Source organism: Ochotona princeps, chromosome 4 (genome assembly GCF_030435755.1).
Source record: "Ochotona princeps isolate mOchPri1 chromosome 4, mOchPri1.hap1, whole genome shotgun sequence".
In the NCBI taxonomy this organism is placed as follows: domain Eukaryota; kingdom Metazoa; phylum Chordata; class Mammalia; order Lagomorpha; family Ochotonidae; genus Ochotona; species Ochotona princeps.
In genome coordinates this window covers 9,652,657-9,676,543 of record NC_080835.1, presented here as the reverse complement: position 1 = coordinate 9,676,543, position 23,887 = coordinate 9,652,657, and the positions used below count along the sequence as shown (strand labels likewise).

General features: G+C 55.9%; 1 protein-coding gene across 1 annotated transcript; it reads left to right on the top strand.

Moving 5' to 3' along the window:
- Positions 1 to 824: 824 nt before the first annotated feature.
- On the top strand, positions 825 to 21,809 carry CD5 (CD5 molecule). Its single transcript, XM_058662978.1, has 11 exons — positions 825 to 969; positions 10,320 to 10,358; positions 13,585 to 13,893; positions 14,305 to 14,367; positions 14,562 to 14,900; positions 16,468 to 16,761; positions 17,882 to 18,007; positions 18,538 to 18,591; positions 19,419 to 19,541; positions 20,099 to 20,190; positions 20,529 to 21,809. The coding sequence occupies exons 1-10, from the start codon at positions 912 to 914 to the stop codon at positions 20,185 to 20,187; spliced, it is 1,494 nt and encodes a 497-aa protein (XP_058518961.1). The 5' UTR covers positions 825 to 911; the 3' UTR covers positions 20,188 to 20,190; positions 20,529 to 21,809.
- The last annotated feature ends 2,078 nt before the right edge of the window (positions 21,810 to 23,887 follow it).

Sequence of the window (23,887 nt, the reverse complement as noted above, 5' to 3'; positions counted from 1 at the left end):
CTCTACTCCTTATCTTCTTTCTGCCAAGTGAGTTGAGTGGGTGTCGTCACAGACTGGATCCCAGCCCTGGAGCATCAGGGCAACGTGAGGGGGACAGCAGGGAGTGGCTGGGGAGCCAGGACATACCCATACCCTCTCCCGGTCCTGGTCTTCCCCATCTATAGAGAATCCCAGAGACCACACATCTTCCACAGGCCTCAAACTGGCGGCAACCCTTCCAACAACAGCATCAATGTGGGACCCTCCACAAGCTGGAACTCCCCCTACACCCCCCCCCCACACACACTCTGGGGTGAGCCCAGTGTCCTGGGACCCTGCTGGAGGTCACCTTGCCAGCCTCAGCTCTTCTAAAGGAGAAGTGAAAATGTTCACTTAGGTCTCCCTCAGTGTCTTCAGCCAGAGACGTCAGGATGTCCCCTCCTCACCTCCCAGGTCCCTCCAGTCTACTCAAAGCCCATGGCTTCAGGGAGGCATGTCCCTGTTTACCCCCCACGCCCTGGAGCCTGCCCTAGGCTCCAAGTAGACCCCGTCCGTCTTCCACAACTCCTAGCTCAGGGCTGCCCGCCCACCAGGATGCCTGGCCCTGTCCCAGTGTGCAGGTGGCCAGGTGGGCATTGTCCTGGCCCCAGGCACTTTGGGCGGGCAGGAAGCTGGCAGAAGCCAGGGCCACCATTCGAACTGGGGCAGGTGGTTTTGCCAGAAGGAAGTTGACAGTTCAACTTCAAACACGGGTGACGCAAGCCCCAGCAGCCTGCTCTCCACTGCCCGCCCTCTTTCCCCCCTCCCCGACCCCTCCACCATCCGCGCCTGCCCGCCCCGCCCCCTCTTCCCTGAGAGTGAGGCGCAGGACCAGACACCCTCACCCACCGGTGCTGAGCTTGTCAGACCTGAGGCAGGAGGAGGCCGCGCCCATGGGCTCCCAGTCGCTGCTTCTGGCCGCTGCCGCTGTGTACCTGCTAGGGATGCTGGGTAAGTTCTGGCCATGGCTCTGCCAAGGACCTCCCCACTTGGGCTCCAGAGAAAGAGACCTCTGGGCCTCCATGTCATCTCTCTGGAGTGCTGTGCAGATTTGGGGGTCACTGGGCACTCCATATGCTCCTCCAATCCTGCTTCTCTCTGTGCTGTTGGGATTCTCATAGAATCCTTTCCAGGAGGGATCTGTACTAAAATCAGACTCAGCTGGCCCATCCCACGCAGGTTCTCCTCAGCATGGGTGCTTGGTTTAGCCCAGGTGTGGGGTAGCGCTGAGATGGAACGCAGCTGAGCTGAGCTGGTCCTACTGTTTGGTCCGCCCAGAGGGACCAAGGACCAGGAGGTAACATGCAGGGTCTGCCCTCACTGTGGGCCTGGAGCTGTGCTTCTGGGGAAGTCACCCACACTGACCCCGACTTCTAAGCTGGGCCACGTGTGATCTCAGCTCCCTTGTTAATAAAATGCAGACAGAGGGGACTGGTGAGACTCCGTGTGCTTCCCCAGGGTTTGTGAAGATACAGGGGAAAGGGGGCCGGACTCCTGGGCAGGAGACGGGAAAGCAAGCCATTTCCCAGTAAGGCAGGAGGCAAGGCGGCCTTGCCTGCTGGAGCAAGCAGCCAGGCGCCTGCTGCAGAATTGGGTGGAGGGAGTGCTGGCGAGTATGTGTGAATGGGGGAGTCTGTGCGTGCACATCTGGATAAAAGCATAGTGTGTGTACTCTTGGGAGCATGGCATAGCGCCCCCCCCCCCCACTATAGAGGTCCTTTCTGCCTGCTTGGACAAGGTTAGTGTGCACGCGTGTTCAACGTGGCCACTTGAATACAAAACAGCAAAAGCAATCCAGCACCTTAGTTCGCTGGCCTGAGGTCTAGAGACAGACCCAGACCGAGCTTCGCTGACCCTGCCAGAGTGCTATTGTGGTCTCTAGGTACCAGGTGTCCTTAGAACCATACACTAAAACTTCCCCTGCCATCCCACTGGGGACAGGGAGGCTGGGCCCAGCCAGGCCCCCAATGAGGGTCCTGTCTGAAGCCCATCTCCAGTGAAGTTCCAGGGTAGGTCCCCAGCCCCACACAAGCCTGAGTGGGGAAGGCCAGGAGCCAGGGGGTTGGGGTGCAACACCCCTTACCTCGGCACATGCAGTGGCTCACGGCTCACAAACACTTTTGAAGCCATTTTCTTCCGTGAGCTCAGCAGCAGGTGAAATAGGCAAGCCCTGCCCCCATTTGACAGTAAGGCAGTCGAGGCTCAGAGAAGCCAAGTGGTTGGGCCAGGGTGGCAGAGCAGAGCCAACCCAGCACTGCAGCCTCTGTCTTCAGCCCACTCTGTACTCTCAGCTCAGCAGAAAGACCTGCCCTCGCCCACGGCTCGGAAAATGACCATAGGATGGAGCCTCGGCCAGAGGCAGAGGGAGCCATCACCAAGGGCTGGGCAGAGCACAGGCAGCCTTGGAGCCGGTCCTCAGAGAGAGGTGTTAGTACCAGGACCCTGGAGACACCGAACTTGGGACTGTCGGGTCCTGGGGCATGCCAGTGGCTGCAGTGTCCCTAGGGTGAACGTTACTGGCCTGGGCTCCCCACTGCTGCTCCTGTTTGGGTTCCAACCTTCCTAAGGCTCGTCTGCCAGAGGAGGGTGGGGAGCGGGCCCTGCCTGGCACACAGTCCTGCCTGGCCCCATCAGACCCAGTCCCTTGGGACTCCAGAAGCCAGCCACAGGGTGTAGAGGAGTCCTGGACTCTGCAGTTTGAATTCTGACCAGTTGGGTAACCTTGAACTAGTTCCACATGCCTCAGTTTTCTCACCTGTACATTGGGAATAGTGGCAGCAAACAGTGGTTTATGGGGATTAAATGCAACGACCAACAGAGAGCTGTAGTTCAAGGCCTGGTGCCTAACTCTGTAAGTTCCTGATACCCTCCTTAGGAATACTACCACATTCAAGTGAGGCAGGGCCAGTCTGGGTGTCTTGCTAGCTGCTAGCCTCATCATGGCTCTCTCTCCCTTAGTATTTCATGAAGGCCATCCATTCATTCATGTCCTCATTCATTCATCTGCAAATATTAGCCAAGCATCCACCTGTACCCAGCTTTGCACAAAACATGGCAAGCACCATCGCCTGTGAGGGACGAACCCTGCCCTCATGGTTCGGGGTGGCTCATGGCGAAGAACTCCCATTAAGTACAAGGAAAAGTGCAACCCCTGTGTTTCCTGTGTTCAGGGATTATGGGACCCCCGATCAGTGGTCTCACATCTCCCTGAGCCTCCCTGGCCAGGGCACAATGAGGCCCAATGATTGCAGGCACCACCCTGTGGCTGGGCAACCAGGGGGACTCCTGAGGAGGTCACCCCTCGTCTCACCTAAGACCTGACACCCAAAAGATGGAGGGAACCAACCAGCAAAGCGAAAGTGGGACGCCATGACTCCTGTCCCAGGGCTGAGGCTCTCGTTGGTGCTGAGTCCAAAGGACCAGGCCCTGGCAGGTACAGTCCCCCAGTAAGAAAGAATTGCACGTACATGTGTGTGTATGTGTGCAGCCTTGGGCACGGGGCTTGGCAGCAATGTAGATCAGTCTGCAAGTGGTAGGATCGCCGCTTGAGTGTCTTCTATCTAGAAACACAGGCGTTATGGCTGTGTCCACCTTCAGGGTTTCCTGCAATCATGAAGCTGGATCATGCTGGCAGAGAGCGTGAACAGAACACCTGTGCTACCCAGGCACTGCCATGATGGCTGGGGATACAGCAGTGACCACAGCGGGCTAGATCCTTGCCCCGGGGGTCTGCTGGGTAGTCACGGCGCAATGTGGAGGTGGCGGGAGACAAGCTTATAAGGACACGAGTGCTGGAAGAGGGTGCATGGATCCCGTGGGTGGAGTGGACACGAGCAGAGGAGGCTGGGGGTCAGGAGTGCCAGAATCCATGATCTCTGTAGAGGGCTCAGTGTGTCAGTCTCCTAGGGAGATTGTATTTGGGTGGATTCCTGGTGGAAGTGAATGAGCTGGCACGTGGGACCTGTGAAGGGGCTCCCGGAGAGGCCGGAAAAACACGGGTCAGTGCGTGGCAGCTGGAAACCATGTTAGCCCTGGAAGCCAGCATCAGAACTTGAGCTTTCCTCTTTTCTTAAAAAAATAAGATTTATTTATTTATTTGATTTATTCAATTGAAAGTTAAAGAGAGAGATTTTTCATCCACTGTTTTTTTTTTTCCCCCTAAATGGCCACAGCAAGTAGGGCTGAGCCAGTCTGGGAACCAGAAACTCCATTCTGATCTCCCCTGTGAAGCTGGACTGGAAGAGGAGCAGCTGGGACTTGAACCCATGCTCTAGCGCAAGCTGCCAGTGAGGCAGGCAGCAGCTGGAGGCCCCACCACACTAGCCCATGAGTTAGAAACGCAGCCTGGAGGGGCAGGGAACCAAAGCTGTGCTCGCTCCAGGTCATCAGGCGCCTATCGGGAGCCTGAGGACAGATGCACCTGGGAACTGGAAAACTTCAGATCATAGATGATAATACTGTGCCCCTTCAGTGTGCGCCAGTAGGCCATCTGTGCGTACATCCGTGGCAGCCTTCTGACACGCGTAGCTGAGACCTGGGGCCATGACCCACAAGGAACACATTCCCACTTCTGTGTCAGTGTGAATTCTTTTTCAAGATTTATTTTATTTTATTGGAAAGTCAGATATACAGAGTGCAGGTGAGGCAGAGAGGAAGATCTGAGCTGAGCCGATCCGAAGCCGGGACCAGGAACTTTTTCCAGGTCTCTCATGCAGGCACAGGGTCCCAAAGCATTGGGCTGGCCTGTACTGCTTTCCCAGGCCACAAGCAGGGAGCTGGATGGGAAGTGGAGCCGCTGGGACATGAACCAGCATCCATATGGGATCCCAGCATGTGCAAGGTGAGGACTTCAGCTGCTAGGTTACTGCGCCAGGCCCGTTAGTGTGAATTTGCATGTGCTACACAGCCTGCAACTTTTGGATTTGGAACATCACGTAAGGGAGTAGGCCTGAGTTCCTTCCTCTGAACCTGTCTCTGTTGCCACTACAGTCATCTTCTTCTTTGCTCCGCCCTTAGGAGTTGATGGTCCTGGTCCTCTCCCTGGGGCAAAACTGGGACAAGCAGACTAAGGACAGAACATGGGTGGTGGTTGTTGGCAGACATGACTGAGTCCCAAGCACCGTAGACCCCCATGGAAGCATCCAGAGACAGCCCCTCCTTCTTTTTGGCCTCAGTTTTCCCACCTCCACCATGGGACAAGAAGGATGTGGAGGGTCCCTGTTGGTGGATTCCCACATGGGTGGTCGGGTGGGGGTGCTGCCAGGTGATAGAGATGGAGTTTCTGTCCTGCCTGTCCCCCAGCTGGCTGGACTAATTTCACCATTGGCAGATGAAGGAGAGCGTGGTCCCTGCTGCACAGGGCTGTGGGTGGGAGGTGGAACCCCTGGGTGTGGACGAACTTTGGGATCTGGGACTCTCCGAATGAGGAGTTCTTGTCACCATCACAGTACAGTCAGAACACTGTGTGGACCCCATGCCGAGAGGGGAGCTGCAAGGGAGGGAGTGACCAACCCCTGAAGGGATGAAGACAGTTGTGCGGGTGCTGCTGCCCACTGTGCGTGCTGCCCCAGGCCCTCCAGGCTGCAGCCCAAGCAGCACTCCGTGGACTGCAGCACAGAGCGCCCAGCCTGAGACACGAGATCTTGGCCCCTTGCTTCCCCGAAGCCCCAGACTGTCTTGTAGCTTCAAGTCAGCTCCCCTGCTGAAGATCCTCAGAACAGGGATGTTCGACCCCCTGAGTCAGCAACACGGAGGAGTTCAGGACCTTCCTGCCAAGCCGGGCAGCACCAAGTTGTTGGCCTGAGTGAGGGCATCCTGCTTACAAAGAATGGGGCACAGCTTGAGGGGACATGGCACCTCATCAGCCCACCAGCTTTCTCACTGCAAGATAGGCTAACTGGCAGCTCCAAACCCCCAGGCCTCGATGGAAATGGGGTCTGTGTACAAAACCTTGCCCTGGGCTCTGCAGCAGGTGGGAGCACCAAGGAGACTACCCATCATGTCCCAGCCCCTCGCTGGGATCCTGAGTGCTCACTGCCCCCTGAGTCAGGACCTGCTTGTCTCCATCTGCTGTAGGTAGGGCATGGGGGCTGCAAGTGCCGAGGGAGAGGCTGGGCAGGACCTGAGGGTAAGTGGAGAGCAGAGCTGGGAGCATGGCTCTGCAGCCACCTATGTGGCTTTCTGTTCCCTGTGCTCCCTTCTCACCTGGTGCCCCACAGTAACCTTGCTGTCTGCAAAACTGGGTCTGTCCTACAGGTGCATTGATGTTCACCTGCTATTCCCGAGCCCAAAATGCACCTGAATATTTCTGGAAACTGCTTTTGGCATAATTTCGACACGAGCAAATGGGAGGCTGCTTTACAGTCTCTGTGTGGAATCATGCGTCTCTCCGCAGACACCAACGTGGGTTTAACACAAGGGCTTTTGAAATGCAGGTGACAGCTCAGGGCCACCAGGGCCTTGGCGTAGCTACAGCCCTTTGTCTGGGGCTCAGAGCCATGAGGTCGTTGTGGCAGGGCCTTGGCTTTTCCAGAGCCATCTGGATGTTGAGCTTAATTTGAAAAGCAGAACAAGAAGGAAGGAGAACACTTTGTAAATATTGGCTCTAAGAAAATACTCAGTACGCGCAGAGCAAATAAACCTCATCCGCGGCTGATGCGACTCCAGTCCCCGCTGTGCAGACACCCGGGCGAGGCCTGACCTGAGTGTCGCAGGCAGGTAGTGGTCAGGGCACCCACTGCTGTCAGCTGCTGCTGGGAAATAGCCCTCCAACCCTCACTAAATGCTTGTAAGAGCAGACAAGATAAAAAAATAACTGCTTATCTGCTAAGGCAGGGACAAATGGCCCAGAGGGGTGGCTCTGGGAGGGAGCCGAAGCCTCCCTATGCTGACCCCCTTTTTCTTGCCTTGAGTCTTGCCGATGTTTGCCCACTCCAAGCCCTACACTGAGTTGGAGGGGGTGGAAGGCACCTCCTTCCCAGCCTGCAGCTGCTTGGGACACAGTTTCCAAAGGTGGGTAAGTGGATGGTCAAAGGCCACAAGAGCTCCAGGCTTCCATGTGAAGATTCCATGGCATCAAGACCTGGGCCTTGAGGATTCTAGAAAAGACGGGGAGGAGTCAGACACAGGCCCAGAGGGGAAAGGGGCCCTGAGCGTGGGTAGCAATTCCGGAGGGGAAGGAGGGTGTTGGTCCCAGCCGCATGGAAAGGAGCTAAAGGAATGAAAAGAGGTTGTGGATAATCCAAGACTGAGCGTGCCCTGGGACAGGCTGAGAAAGCCAGCCAAGACCTTGGTCCCATTCCTACCCAATGGGGTCATAGACTCCCCGCTGCCCCGCAGCCCCACCGCCCCACTGCCCCAGGGCTGCAGAGGGATCGGCCATGTCACTGACTTGTTGCCTTCTCACAGCTCCAAGAAGACAAGGCAGAACCAGGGTTTGTCCCTGGGATCTGAGTTTTGTGCTTGGGATGTGCACGGACCGCTGAGACAGGGGCAGATCCTCGCAGCGCGGTGGGCTTAGAGTCCCGGCCCCAGCCCCCAACAGCTACTTGGGCAACTTGCTGAGCCCCTCCCAGTTTCCTCATCTGTGACATGGCGACCAAAAAATGAAGTACAGCATCCGTTCCTCCTTAGCTGCAGTTTTGCTTCCCAAGGTTGTTTATCTGCAGCCAGTTACCCTGGGAGGTGGCAAACAGGAAATTTCAGAATAAGCAGGTCTTCAGTGTTTAACTGTGTGCCATTCTGAGTCGTGTGATGAGCTCTTAGGCCACATCCCTCAGTGCTGCCCGGGACTTGAAGCATCGTTGGCCAGCATATCCTGGCTTGGACCTACCCTACCATCTGTGAGAGTGGCTCAGCACCCTCGTAGGTGACCAGGGCGGCTGTTGTAGCACAGCAGAGCTCTTGTTTTCTGTTACTACCAGATCCAGAATGCATAACGGGCGGTGGGGATGAGGCGGCAGTGACATAGACGCGGGAGTGTGGTGGGCTCCAGCACCAGGCGGCATTGCCTCAGCGTACACGACGGGGCCCACAGCTTCAGGTCCCAGGGGGTTCCCGGCTGCAGTAACTGCTGAGCTGCCTCCATCACACACTGCTGAAGGCCGGGAGAGTCCATGTGTGGCTTGGCCAGGAAGAGGGAAAGCTTGCCAAGTGCTGGCACTGTGGCATTGGCACGTTTTCCTGCTAGAATGCCCCTTGGTTTTCCAGCTTGCTCTTTGCTGAGAATGTTCAGCAGCAGCAGCAGCAGCAAGGCCGAGTGGCTCTCTGTGCGGTCTGTAGGTGCGGCTGGCTTTAGTCACTGCCCCCAGGGCCACCAGGGTCAGGCGGCACTTTGGGGTCAGGATCTAGATCATGTTCCTGTCTGTGTTTCTGGACTTGGCACTCTAAGTGCAACTCGGGTGAGCAGAGAGAATTTTTTTTTAAAGATTTATTTTATTTGTATTGGAAAGGCGGAAATACAGAGAGAAGAGACAGAGAGGAAGATCTTCCATCCAATGGTTCACTCCCCAAGCGGCCGCAACGGCTGGACTGAGCCAATCCGAAGCCAGGAGCCTCTTCTGGGTCTCCCACACGGGTGCAGGGTCCCAAAGCTTTGGGCCGTCCTCGACTGCTTTCCCAGGCCACAAGTAGGGAGCTGTATGGGAAGCGGGGCTACCGGGGTTAGAACCGGTGCCCATATGGGATCCTGGCGCGTGCAAGGCGAGGGCCTTAACCACTATGCCATCGTGCCGGGGAGAATGGGTTTTGAAGTCAGTCTCAGGGCCTCTGCCACTCACTAGCTGGGCCACCCTGGACAGGACAGGTATGGGTTACTGACACCTGCCCTGGGGGCTATGGAAGAGGAGCAGATATGTGTGAAGCCCTGTCCCTGAGCACCAGCTGTGGCTCATAACAAATGTTGACTCCTGGGGCTTCAGGGAAGCAGAGCTTCGGGGATGCTGGGCCTCAGGGCTTCCCAAACGGGGAACCCTCCAGGCACATTCACCCTGGGGTCCAGTAATGCCAGCTCTGAGAGAGTACAAGGGCCCTGTGCTAAGTCCTATACCCACATGGATTCATTTCATCCTCACTATGCTCACCCCCATGCCAAGGATGAGGAAACCGGGGCTCCCTGACTTGCTCCCCAGGGCCCCACAGGCAGGAAGCGGCACAGTCAGTGCTCTGGCCCAGAGCAGCAGCAAGTCATCAACCCCTCATGTGTGTGGACAGCAGCGAAGCGCAGATGTTTGGGGCCCAAGCTACTTCAAGCCTTAGGACTTAGCCTAAGTAATGACTCTCAGAAGGTGGGCTTGCCCAGGAAGTGGAACCAGAAAGAGGTGGGAGCCAAGAGTCAGGGGCTCTCCCTCCTGTTCTCTGGGTTAGGTGATTGACAGTTGGATGACCCCTCCCCTGCCCCAGACCAGAGCCTCAGCCGCTGCCCTTGGCTCAACACTTCCTGTCTGTGCGAATCACTTTCCCTTCCAAGGTCTGTGACTCCCAAGGTGGCTAAGAAAGGCTGGCAGAAAGATGGGAGGGTTTGTCATAAGGCTGGATGTTGTTTGGCGCAGACACATGTCCCCAACTTGGGAATGGACTTTTCTTTTTCTAACACCTATTTTTTCACATCCAACAATAGTTTCCCAAAGCTGCCTATGATGTGAAGTGCTCTTCTCTCCCTGACCCAGCCTTGGCCCCAAGTGACAGACAGGTGGCAATCCAAAGAGCTGTTCTGTATTGACAAAGCTGGCCCAGCACACACAGCCGGTCCCCACCCAGACTGGGCAGCAGCGGGAGCCCCATGCACTGGCCACTCTGGTCCCTGTTCCACCGTCAGAGGCAAATCCCTACAAACCCACAATCAAGGCGCCTGTGGTCTTGGCTCCCTCGCCACCTGGGGCAGCACCACGGCCTGCGAGTCCTTCCATTGACTGGAGCTTGGCCTCCTCCAGAAACTGGGAGCCGTCAACTGCCAAGGGAGTCCTAGAAAGTAGCAAACGGGTCCCCAAGCATTGTTTGTGTGGAAAGTCTGCCTTCCATTAAAAAAAAAAAAAAGATAGCTGCATCACTGCTACTGTGTGGGTCTTAGTGTGTACATAGCACTCCGAGAATCATGGCCTGGAGGAAAATCCATTGCAATGCATGCTCCCTTTAAAAAAAAAAAGAGAGAGAGAAAGACATAATGGTTGCAAGTACTCACTTGGTCTCTTGATCACTTAGGCATTCCCCTTGGGCCCTAGCATCACTGAGCGGGTTAGCTGTGTGTGGGTGTGAGCTAGCAAAGGCAGCCTTCGCCTCCTGATCCACTCTCTCTCCTTCTACAGACACCTACTGCTTCGGACAGTCCAGCTGGCAGAATCCAGGTAAGGAAGGGCCATGCAAAGGACATTCAGGAACAAGGCACTGGAGGGAAGCTGCCCACCAAAGCTGTCACTGCCAGTGAGGTGACCCGCCCTCCCAGAGACAGCCACATGCACCTGCCCCCTAAGGTGTCCGTGGCAGGTGGATGCCTGAGATGGCTGTAGCATACCACCTGCAGGCTGGGTCTCAGGATCTGTACCAGCTGCCACTCAAAAGGCACATACAACAGAGTCCTGTTTCCTCTCAGTCTCACCAAACACTTCAGGGTCAGGGTCATTTGAGGCTGGGGAGTTCTACAGTGTGGTTGAACCTCTAGCAGGCAAGGCTGAATTGTGATCCTGGGCCAGCAGTTCTCAGGCAGGGTTCTGTGGGTCCTCACTGAAGGGTGACAATGTACTCTGGCCTAGTTAAAGCCCTGAGAAGTCCTGCTGCAAAGAAACCCACTTAACTCTTTTAAACGCAGTGACTCCCACACTCAAAACCTCACTATCTCTTTCTCATGTGTTAGCTGGGATAAAGCCACACTGGCAGTAATTTTGAGAGAAACGAGGCTAGAGGCTCTCAAGAAGTCACTCAGCATCCATCAGGAGGTCCATGGGCCTCTGCAGGCACACGGCTGATGTGTAGGCTCTGAGCTCCGCAGACGGCTGACGCTCAGAGCCCTGGTCTACCCACCTGTAACATGAAGGCCCAGTTTGTCTCCTAGTGAGGAGTCATGCGGGCAGTCTGCTAGCTGGGGAGGAAGTCAGTGACATGAGCATCTGAGCAGCCCATGCCCCTGGCAGGCCGTATCCCACACAAGGCGCCAAGTGGTGGCACTGCAAGAAGGACAAGGCAGCCCGCCCAACTGGTGATTCCCAGAGAGGAGAGCCTCCACTTCAGAATTCCCTGGAGCTGCCTTGCTCTGAAATGTGCAGAGGGGGTCTCCTCCATCCCTGTTTTCCCAGTCTCTTCCCCATCCCTGAGAGCTCTAGGGCATGGCCATATTTATTTTTCTCTTGCACATCCTTCCAGAAGCTCCTTGCGCAAATACAAATAGAGATACACTCAGCCATCTGTACCCATGTGAGTCTTTTAGCATGGTAGCTAGTCAGTGGACTTTTAGCCTAGCAGGTAAGCTGCTGGTTGGTTCACCCACTTCCTGTATCAGAGTGCCTGGGTTCGAGTCCTGGCCTGCCTGATTCTGCCTTCCTGCTAGTGCAGACCTTGGATGGGAGGGGACCTCAGGTGACAGCTCAAGAGGCTGGGCCCTGCCACCCACATGAAGGCCCTCTAGCTAGCAGCTTTGGCCTGGCCCAGCTCTGGTTACTGTCTGCATCTGAGGAATGAATCAGTTCTGAAGCTCCTATTGATCTGTGTGTATTTCTCTCTCTCAAAAATGAAGGAAGGAAGGAAGGAAGGAAGGAAGGAAGGAAGGAAGGAAGGAAGGAAGGAAGGAAGGAAGATGCTGTGGCATAGTAAGTTATGCCTCTGCCAACAGCACCAGCGCCCCATATGGGATATTGTATGTCCCTCTAACTCTGCCTTTTAAATAAAACTTCAATTAAAAAGCAACTATAGTTATGCTTATTATAGTATCTTTACAAATATGTATATACATTTAAAAATAGATTAATTTATTTGAATGGCAGAGTTGTAGAGAGAGAAGGAAGGGGAGAGAGAGAGAGAGGGAGAAAAAGAATCCCCTGCTGGTTCACTCCCCGCTGAAGTCAGGCCAAGATGAAGCCAACAGCTGGGAACCCCCCTGAATCTCCCACGTGAGTGGCAGGGGTCTAAATACTTGGGGAGTCTTCTGAAGCTTTCCTGGGCACATTAGCAGGGAGCTGGGTCAGACGTGGGACAGTCAGGACCTGAACACATGCACACCCAAACACACCATGCACAGCCACACACATGCTCAGGGGATGCTGGCCACAATGTCAGGCCGGATGTGCAGGCTTTTCTTCTTGTCATTTTTCCTTGAACAAAAAACAAACAGGCAGAAAACTATTGACACACCTTTACCTTGCGTTAGGTATTATAAGTAATTTGGAGATGACTTAGTAAATGGGAAAAGTGCACAGGTTCCATACAACTACTCCACTGCTTTATCGATGAGGAACTTGACCATTGCAGATGCTGGAACCTTTGTGCAGGTGCTGGGCCAGTCCACTGTAGATACCAAGGAACAACTGTGTGTGTGTGTGTGTGTGTGTGTGTGTGCGCGCACACATGTAGGTGCAAACATGCACACCCATGGCCACAGGTGCATGGATACATCCATGCATGTGTACATGTCTACTGCACGTCTGTGCGTGTGTGCATGTGTGGATATTGTGTGGATATGTGCACGTGTGTGCTTGTGAGTGTGTGTGTTCTCTCCTCTTGTGGAGCTTTAGGAAATTATATGAGCCACATATCCAGGTCTCACCCAGCAACTTCACTCTTAATATTTTCCCAAGCAAAAAAAAAAAAAAAGAGCAATCACAAAGACCAGCAGGAAAAAATTCATGGAAAATGCACATTATCTTTTATCCTATTTTTCATTACCTTTTAAAAAAAGGTTATTTATTTATTTGAAAGGCAGGGTTACAGAGAAAGAGAGACAGAGAGATCTACCATCTGCTGTTCACTCCTTAAATGGCTCACACAATCGAGGCTGGGCTAGGTTGAAGCCAGGAGCCAGGAGTTTCCCCTGGGTCTCCCACATGGCTGCATCAGCCCAAGCACTCAGGTCATTTTCTGCAGCTATCCCAGGGACACCAGCAGGGAGCTGGAGTGGAGGCAGAGTAGCTGGGGTGCAAACTGGTGCTCGTATGGGTTGCCGGCACCACAGGCAGCCGCTTAACTCACTGTGCCATAGAGCCAGCCTTCGTCCATTACCTTGTGCCAAATTCGTTCACAGCTTTATCCACAATAGGCAAACCCCAGAAACACTCCCACAGTAAAATGTTACTCTACAATGAGAAGGGATGAGAGGCAGGTATTGGGCATTATTTGTAAACTGTATCTCTGTAAAAATAATTTAAAAGTGTTTGGAATATTCAGGAATGAAATGATTCTGCCTGGCAGTGGGTACTTTGGCTTGAAGTGCTCTCCCCTGTGGCTATGAAATTGGAGTCCGCAGTTAAGCGAGTACTAGCTCAGGCAGCTAAGCCTGCAGCCCTGGAAGTCCCGGCAAGCGTGTGGTGTGGGGGCAGGGCCGTGCTCCTTGGTCTGACCAACCCCTCCATCTCTCTGACCCTGCAGGAATCCCGGTGAACCTCACTGGCTCCCCATCGCCATGCCAGGGCCTGTTGGAGGTCCACGTCGGGGGCTCGTGGCACACGGTGTGCAGCCAGAGCTGGGGCAGAGGCCCAGATGGCTGGAGGGATCCCTCGCAGCTGCAGAGCATCTGTCAGCAGCTGCACTGTGGGGACGCCCTGGCTGCTGGCTCCTTCCCTGCCTTCCACAGAGTCCAGAACCAGATCTTCTGCCACGGACCCCTGGGGTCCTTTGACAACTGCAGCAGCAGCAGCTGGGCCAGTTCATGCCGCTCGCTGGGTCTGGTCTGTGTAGGTGAGTAAGCCCTTGGCTTGGGCATTGGCTACCCAGGGCCTGAGCAGGCAGGCGGATGGGGAGGACACCTCTCAGTTGTGATCACTCACCACCCCGCAACACACACCAGGTATGCAATGGGGGGGCGGGGAGAACAGGAAGGGGAAGGTCATGGGGCAACCGGTACCTCTCTGGCACGATGAAAAAGCAGGCCCAGACTCTGCTGATTGCTGAGGGTCAAAATCCCCTCTAGGCCCCACTTTTCCCATCTGTAAAGGGGGGTGGCACTGTCCCCTCAGGAGGCCCAAACATTGTCATGTGTGGCTCAAGTGGGCTTACACAGCAGGTGGCATTTATGCCACAAGCTCCTGGTCCTTCTCCCCACCACCAATGCCTTTCCTCCTCCCTTCCCACTGGACTGTCTCATTGCAGAACCCAAGAAAATGACCCCTCGGCCCACAAGTCCCCCACCGACAACCACTCCACAGCCCACAGGTAAGAAGATTTTAAAGGCCTCCTGTGTGTTTGGGGGTGGTGGTGCTAGGGGCAGATTGAATACCTAAGACACCCCACCCCAGGGGGTGCAGTTATATCTGCATCTCAATGAAAGTGTGCAGTGTGCAGTGCCTGTGCCCCCCCCCCCCCGCAGCACTCTCACCATGGAGTCTGACCTCTGTCTCTTCTCCTAGCTCCCCCCAGGCTGCGGCTGGTCCCGGGGTCCCGGGGCCTGCGCTGTGCCGGAGTGGTGGAGTTCTACAGGGGCAGCCTGGGGGGCACCATCAGCGCTGAGACACAGGACAAAGCCAAGGACTTGGGAACACTGGTCTGTAGCACCCTGCAGTGCGGTGCCCTGAAGGAAGTGATTCAGGCAGAGGCAATGGGTGCACAGGATGCGGGAGAACCAGGGGGACTCAGGCCTTTGCCAATCCGGTGGGCCATCCAGAACACGAACTGTACCTCCCTGGAGCAGTGCTTCCGGAGAATCCAGCCCTGGGACAGCCACCGGGCTCTTGCTGTTGTCTGCTCGGGTAAGTGAGGGCCGGCCAATCACCTTCCCTGGGAGGGGGTGCGGTCTGAGCAGGGTTTTCCGGGATATGACTGGGGTGTCTTGGGGTATCTCTGCCCATCAACTCTGCCCACGCCCTAAAGAACCACAGAGGTACAACAGAAGAGTGAAGCGGAGATGGGGCTTGCAGGAGGAGTGTTTAGTAAGTTCAGGGAGGAGAGGCGGCTGCCGGTGCCCAGTGACAGGACAGCAGGCAAGTAGCAAAGATGGAGTTGCTCCCCCTTCCCAGGGTCCTGAGCCCAGAGGGTTGCTGTGGCTGAGGGGAGACAGAGCCGACCCCAAGATCAAAGGATGGAGCTGCAGGAAGACAGGTGGCAGCAGACCCTTAGTGGGGTTTAGGGGGTCACCTGGATGTGCTCTGAGAGCCGTCCGGTTCCCAGGGAACATCGTGGCACATCTTCAGTGCTCACAGGGCCCTCAGGAGGTGTTTTCCTAGTGTTGTGACACGGAAGTGGAGGTGAAGTGCCCTGCTCAACCGAGGTCACAGAGCACTGTGTAACCATCACCACTCTGAGTGTTATCTAGGCCTTGGCTGCTCCTAGTGTGCCCTCCTCCCCACCCCCGTGGGCAGGTGCATTGCCTGGGAGCTGGTTAGAAACACGGATTCTGGAGTCCCCAGGCCCACCGAATCAGAACCTGCATTCCAGTGGGGTCGCAGTGAGCCCTCTGCCCAAGACTCCCAGTCCCTTGGCTTCCTGTAGACAGGGCCACCCCACCCTTGCCACTGCTGGACAGCTGGTATGGATTCACAAAGCACAGCCCCCTACTCCAGGCAGAAGCAGCCTCCAGTGGCCCTTGGCCCCACTCGCCTGACAGCTAGGAGCCTTCTTGAGTGTGACAACCTGCAAAACCATGCCCAGGGGTCTAGCCTCTGAAGTTTCTTCTAAAGAGAGGATATACTAGGGCTTTGAAGGTCGACGTTGCTATGGAAACTGGACAAAGCCAGTGAGATCACAGCCCGTCTCACGGAGCAAAACCAACCTCAGCGGAGGGCTTCTGGGCCCCACCCTGATGAGCAGAAATGAACAAGTTTCATTTCTCTCCCAGGCCCCACTGGCTGAAAGTGTAACCCTCAGGGCACAGGGCCTGGGTTCTGTTCCACCTGTGAGCCTCCATCCGGGCCTTCAACCAAGTTTTCCCCGTCTCCCTCCCTGTCTCTCCCTCTCTTGAGAACCTGTCCCACGTCCCAAGGAGCAGCAAGACAAGCAGAGTATGCTTCTAAGAGCAAAGGGACACAGATGAGGTTGGTGTCCCACACTCTTCCTGCCACCTGACACAGGGCTGCCAGCTCTGTGCTGAGGGCTGCCAGCAGGCACTGCCACCTTGCCAGCTTCTCTACTTGATGTACCTGTGTCACCACAACTCAGCGTATGCCAAGAAGCATCAGGGACAGAGTTGGTTAGGAGAAATGCCAGAGAGGATGCTAGAAGGAAGGAAAGGCAGAAAGAAAGGAAGTGGCCCAGGCAGCAGGGGCAGGGCCTGCAGACTGGGGCCAAGCGTTCACTGCATCTCTCATTGCATCTTCCCAGGTTTCCAGCCCAAGGTGCAGAGCCGCCTGGTCGGGGGCAGCGGCACATGTGAGGGTACCGTGGAGGTGCGCCAGCGCACACAGTGGGCAGCCCTGTGCCACAGTGCCCCAGCCAAGGGTATGGTGCGATGGGAGGAGCTGTGCCAGGAGCAGCAGTGCGGCAGAGTCAGCTCCTACCACTTGCTGGATACCGGCAGGAAGACTGCCTCAGGCTTCTTCTGTGACCGGGAGAGGCTGTCCCAGTGCCACGAGCTGCAGGAGAAAAGAAGTAACTGCAAGAGAGTGTTTGTCACATGTGAGTTGCCCACAGCAAGGGCGGGTGAGGCAGTTTGGGACTCTTCCTCTGGGACATGGTCATTGGGCAAGTGCTAGGGGACAGGCTCCCAGGTGCCAGACAGAGACCCCCCGGGCCAGGTGAGGGTGGAGAGGGGACTCATCAGGGAGCGGTGAGCAGGAGGCCAGGGCTGTGAACAGGAGTGGTACAGAGATGCTGGGCAAAGGCTCTGGTAGAGCACAGCTAGGGAACGGCACAAGGATGCCTCACTGTTCTCTGCTCTTCCCAGATGGGAGCCAAAAGGCCAAGGGTAGGGAGTACATACAAGTGGATGGATGGCTAGAAGGAAGGATGGCTATTGATATACCAGAGTCCTTCAAAAATCTGTGGAGATTAGGGAATGAAAAGAGAAGTTTATTCTGATGTAAATAATTTCAAAGTCTATGCAGTTTTTCCATAACATGAGCTTTTCATAAGTTTTCTTCATTCTTTATTTGAGACACAGAGAAACAGAGAGAGAGAGAGAGAACTCCTCTACTGGTTCCCTCCCCACATGCCTGCACAGCTGAGGCTGGGCTGGAGCTGGGAACCAAGGGCTCAATCCCGAGGCCCCATGTACATGGCAGGCGTCCCCTGCTTGGGCCATCACTGCCAGTGCCCAGGGTCTGCAGTTAGTAGGAAGCTGAAGTCAGGAGCCAGAGCTGGAGCACCAACTCAGGGACTCTGATGAGGGACATGAGATCTTGAATGCAAAGCTGCACCCGTGCCCACTGACCACATCCGCCCCAGCCAGCACTGTGGGAATGTTTTCAAGGTTCTTTGTATGTTAGTCTAAGATCGAAAGGTGATCACCAGAAACTATCCAATGTAAGAAAGCTAAATGGTGGATAATAGAGGCGAGTGACCTCTAGGGGTGGACTGTGGATGGTCGACAGCGGGAGCAAGGATCGAGGGGAGGAGGGTGGAGATGTCCAGAGATGGCTGGAGGGGTGGTCAGGGGAATAGCGGCCCTCCACTCAGGCTGGAGACCTTCTGGAGAGAGAAGCGACTGTGGGAGGCCAGTGGCGGCCCGGAGGGTCCCTGAGCAGCAGCTTTCATACCCCCAATGTTCCGACTGACCTACGCCCTGCTCCTTCCCCAGGCCAGGATCCAAACCCTGCAGGCCCAGCTGCAGGCACAGTGGCAAGCATCGTACTGGCCCTGGTGCTCCTGGCAGTGTTGCTGGTGGTGTGCGGCCCTCACGCCTACAGGAAGCTGGTGAAAAAATGTAGGTGTCAGTGCCTAGGGCACCTCCTTCCTCACCACCCAGCACAACCCTCGCTCCTACCCACTGCCCTTCTGCCCACAGTAACAGAACCAGAAAGCCAGGGAATCCTTTATCTCTAATTGGCCCGCATCCACCAGAGAGGGGCAGACAGAGCCAGGTAACACTGGCCTGGGGCCACCGCTGAGCCCCCACCAGCGATGCTGGATGCTGACTGAGCCACTCTTCCCATCTCTGAGTCCCAGCTTCCCAATGGACCACGGGGACACTCACATCCCTTGTGACCACACTGGGTCGTGTCCTGGCCTTGTAGAACTCAGGAGACCAGTCAGTTCATTGCTGGCCCGTGGTAGGGGGGGTCCCTGCATACTGGGTGGCTCCAGTCCCCCTCCCGAGGTTCCCCACCCCTGACACTTCACAGAGCTGGACCCTAGGGGGTCTGCCTTCAGCAGCACCTGCCAGCCCTGCCCTCCCTCCTAGCCCTGGGGTCTCCCCCGCTCCCATCCTGACCTGCTTTTCTATTTGTTGCTCAGTCCGCCAGAAGAAGCAGCGCCAGTGGATTGGCCCCACGGAAATGAACCAGAACAGTGAGTGTCCCAGAAGCAAGCCTTGGAGGCTGCCTCTGGTCCCAGCCTCGCTCCTCAGGGGGCTGACTGCGGCCAGCAGATGTCTCTGCACTGGGCAGGCTGAGGCACAGGACAGAGAGCTGAGTGGGTTTTGCCTCTGGAGCCTCAGAGACCGTGGGTCCCCGTTGTGAGATCCCAGGGACAGTCACTTCCTTGTGCAGCCTCCCCAACACAGTGGCCACCATCAGTTACTCCCAAAAGGGGACTGCATGATGGAATCCGGGGATCCATGAGCTGAGAAAAGCTCCACATGCTCTGTGTTCCATCAGGCCTTTCTGGAACCTCGTGGGTATCTCCGAGGCAGGCATGCCTTGAGAAGGGTTGCCTAGGCTGCTCATACTGTGGAATAAATTAGCAGAGCCAGCCTGTTCCCCTCCCCTGGTCTCCACCCCTTCTCCTTTCAGCCAGGGCGAGCATCACCCCTACAAATAGAAGCAAAGACTCCCCATTCATTCTTCTCCTTCCCAAGCCCACGGCCAAAGCCTTCACGAATTACCTTTTTGGCAATGCAAAGGCCCTCGGTCCCCAGAGTCCGGGGAGTGTATGCTCAGTCACTGTGTTCAATTTCCTGGTGGACGAATGTTTGAGGACTGACGGACCGAATGACGGCCCCAACCCACCAATCAAAATCATGAACCTCCCCAGGAAGAGAGCAAAGGGAGAAGGGTGCACTGAAGAGACTGTGGGTGCCCTCACCCCCTTCCCCATGACATCCTCAAGACACCCTTTGGGAAAGAGCGGGAGGAAGGAGCAGCCCCACTGACAGCAGTGTCTCCCCACCTGCTCAGTGTCCTTCCACCGCAACCACACGGCCACCGTCCGCTCCCAGGTGGGAAACCCTGCGGCTTCCTCCCATGTGGACAATGAGTACAGCCAGCCCCCCAGGAACTCCTGTTTGTCTGCTTATCCAGGTAAGCAGTGGGCAGAGCTGGGCCTGTCCTGCCCAGACTGGTCACATGGTGTCCTTGAATGAGGCTCACGTGACTGCCCAGAGCGAGCTGGGAGGCTGCAGGGGGCAAGGGATCAAACGGCCCACTTGACAGGCCAGGATGGCTCCTGGGAGGATGTGAGCTATTCATCTACAGAGCAGAAAGCACTTGGAAGGGCGGGTGGGCACTGTTAACCCCAGCCTCGCTGGGACCTAATGGGCCTGTTTCCTGCAGGGCCTTGAAGGGGTTGATGGTAAATGAGGCCCCTTGGAATTCTGGGAGGTGGAAGAGAGCCATTAAATGGCCTGCAGGAGCCCTGGCCCTCAGGTTCCCTCGCTGGTGCTAACAAATGCGCCCCAGGGGCCTGGAGTTCAGCCTCGTTAGTGAGTGCTTGACTGATCTGATCAAAACAAACATAGGGGCTGGCATCAGCTCAGAGAGCCTGTGAGCTTTCCACCCACGTGGGCATCGGCCTTTGGCTTTCAGGGGCTCTGTGTAGCCCCTGAGCCCTCTGCAAACTGCCCCCTGTCTTTTCCCAGCCCTGGAGGGGGCGCTGCATCGCTCCTCCGCCCAGCCCGACAACTCCTCCGACAGCGACTACGACCTACATGCGGTGCAGAGGTTGTAACAGGTGAGTGTGGTGGAGGTCAGAGGCCCAGCACACCAAGTCTGCAGCTGCCAAGACAAGAACTGGGAGCCCTGAGCACCTGGGTACTCACTGAGGCTGCAGCAGGTGCCAGCCACGTGGGTGATGGCACTGGTGTGGTAACAGGGGAATCCTCCATCCGAGCGAGCGTCATCTCTGAAGCTCCGTCCACAAAGAGCCCTGGGGCCTTTCCTGAGACCGGCACCCTGCACCGCTGCCACCAGCAGCAGGACAAGCAGTTGTACCCAGAAGGAGCCCAGGGTTGGGCCTGTGCCCCATGTCCCTGAGTCACCACTGGGAACTGAAGTCTCCTCCTCCCACAGGCTTCCTTCTCATCCCTCAGAACTCACCACCAGGAACTGAAAACCAGGAGCTGGACCCAGCCGTCCAGACCCAGCGTAGCTTCATTCCCCTAGAAGGGCCTGCCGGACTTCTACTCCAGCCAGAAGCTGGACAGAGACCAGAGTGCCCTTTGCTTATGTCCTGCTGCACGCAGGGGCAGGCCAGCTCATACCCTGCCCACAGCAGACCCTGGCCCAGGACAGAACTGTGACAGCAGGGCCAGGCCTCTCCAAGTGGGTGACCTCTTAGATTTGTGGGTGTCCAGAATGTGGACCCTTCCTTACAGGGCACAATGAGCCTTTTCTCCTTGGACTCTGACCCTGGCGAGGAAGCTCTCACTGGGATGGGGCATTTCCCTGGTGCCTGTTGGGAACATTCTTTGTAAACAATGCTTTTCTAACTTTCTGAGAACAGCAGTACTAACGCCTCTTCTGGAGATGCCCTGTGGGGAGGGTTGACCACCCAAGCACACAGGCAGCTTGGCACGTTCATAGCACCTGTCCCCGAGGGAGCAAGTGGGCACTGGGGTGACACGTGGGCCACTGGACCCGAAGCCTCACCCCAACCCCAGGTCTAAAGATGCCTTCTCCAGAGATGGACTGCTGGCTGTCAAGGGCACAGGTGCCACTCCAGGACCTGGCACAGAGGGGAACCTGATAAATCCATCCCAAGTCCATCAGTTAACTAACTGGAGAGTCAGAGAATGGGGCTGGAATCACCTTGGGTTTGAATGATCCTAGCCACGAGGAGGAGAGCAGGGACTGAATAGAGGGAAGAAGCTGTGCTGGTTTCACTGAGCCCTTGGGCACTGGGCAGCTTGGTGGGAATGCAGTGACATGCTAGGTGGCACATTTTGGGTTTGGAGCCATTTCCCACTCGGCCTTCTAGCTACAGGGAGCAGTCATCAGCAGTAGGAGGCAGAGTGGGGGCAGGGCCAGCGCATCAGTAGTCTGGTCATCACTCTGGCCCCCAACCAACACCCTTCCATCAGGCCTCAATCTCCACCTGAAGGGCCAGGTCAGAGTCACAGATCTGCCCCTGATCATGCTGAAAATTTAGCATCAGGGCCACTCATTTACCTGCCCATACCTGGCGGGGAAAGGGGATTCCTAAAGGGGAGGTGAGAGGCTCTCTGAAAGGAAGTGAGACCTCGAATATTTCCTCTGCAGGTCTTTCTTGAGAAAGGCTCTTTGATGTCTGACCACCATACAGTGACCTCAAAGCAACCATGGTCTATTTTAAAAAACCAACCAACCAACCAACCAACCAACCAACCAAAAACCCACCAAAAACCATTTAGCAGGGGAGAGAAATGTGGTATGTTTGGGTGATACATTCCAGAAGGATCAGTCCGGTCATGCAGCTCAATGGGAACTGATTCCACTAAGATTTCAGAGAGCTCTGGCTTTGGCTGGACCCAGCCAGAACCCTCAGTGAGGGTCTCGCTCACTGTTGAGGACATGCTGCTATGGCCTGGGCAACTTTGGGGTCTCCATTCTTGCATCCCAGCCACCTGCTACAGAACAATGGCTGCCCTCTGTCCACTCACCCATGTCCCTGTAGTCCCAGTGTCCTCTTCCCTGTATGTTACCTGGCTGACTCTTGGAGGGGTTTGGGCATGTAACTCCTGATGCCAGCACATTCTTTTTGCCTTATGTCAAGGAAATCTGAGAACTTCAAAGCAAAAAGTTCCCCTGAACTGAAGAGTAGTTAGTTTCAGTGTGGTGCACGATGCGGTTTTGGGTATTGCAGCAGGCTAAACTGACACTTGTAGTGACTGCATCCCACGCCGGAGCACCAGTTCCAATCCCAGCTCCTCCACCTCCGGTCTGGCCCCTGCTAGCATGGTGGGAAGTGGCAGATGCTAACTCACGTACTTGAGTCTGAGTTCCTGCCACTCGCTGGGAAGCCCAGGGTTCAGGGCTCCTGGCTTCAGCCTGGCCAAGCATTGGCAGTTGCGATCATTTAGGAAGTGAGTCAGCTCAGCGGATGCAAATATTTTGTCACTCTACCTTTCAAATAAATATTTTTTTTCAAGTTGTCACGTGTCCAGGGATATTGGAGTATGAAATGAATTAATGTGGTGGCTTTTCATTTGGCCTTGCCCCACACAGCACTTGTGGTCTTCTCTGAGCTAGGAATCGAGCTGAGGCTCTGAACTAGACAAAGGGCCTGAGCCAAGCTGCGGGCTCTGCAGGAAGAGCTCCCCTGTGGTCTGGCCAAGCATGCCCAGTGACTTCACAGGAAGCAGGAAGGGAGGCCTGGGGAGCACTCGAGCCCAAGTGTGGGTGCCACCCCAGTGCAGGGGTGGGGAGCAGGCAGTGTCTAGGTGCAGATGTCACGGGACCAGCCAGAGCCACTCATGATGCCACCCTGTCCTGGGAAGCCTGCCCCTCTGCCTCCTGTTGCCACCTTGGCAAAGCATTCCACTGTGCTCCCAGAGAGACATCTGCGGCTTCTTCCCACAAAGCCACGGGAGGCAGCCTAAGTGTAGTTGGGGTGGAGGGCAGTAAACACTGGAGCCCAGGGACTCGGCTGGTCCTGGGGACAGACGTCAGTGCCACAGAAGAACCTCTGAGATCTGGTCCTGTCTGGTCCTTCTCTTCCAGGCCTGCCACCCCGTGTCTTCCCCCCATTTGAAACTGGAGCTGAATGGCAACAAGAGGACATGAGGAGATAACGGGCATGGAGGCACAGGCTAGCAAGCAGCCTCGTGGAGCAGTTCTCCACAGCTCTGGGCAGTTTCTGAGAAGGAAGAGGAGGGCTGACTTGTGGAACCATTAGACACTGGGTCTGCCACTCCTGGCACTGCTGGAAGCAGAGGACGCCCACCCAGGCCGCGGGATGACCAGTAAACAGCAGAGCTCTGAAACGCTGACCTGGGTTTTGTGGGGAAAGGGTGCAAGTTTGGGCTGTAGCATACTGGTGAGCTGTGCAGCCTGTTTCATGGCCCTTGCCCCTCTAGGCAGAAGCTGGGCAAGTGGGACAAGCCCACAGTCCAACCAGCTCAGCACAGGTCAGGAACGTGTACATCCCCAGTGAGGCGTGGGTGCCACCTAGTGGGATCCTGTGGCCTTGCAGGCTGTAACTCCAGAAAAACACGGTGAAGGCAAGTCAAAGAGCCAGAGAGGAAAGGGAACTGCTACCAAGCGCCAGGCCTGGCAGGGAAGGAACGGGGACAGGATGATCTCCAGAGAGGGAATGTGTTGGGGGCAAGAACCAAAGAGGCCACAGGGCAGGGGAAACCAAGGCCCTCACCAAAGACTGTATTGTCATCTTGAAAATCCATCCTGGGAGCTGTGGCACTGCATTTGACTGTTCCAAGTTTATTACGGAAATT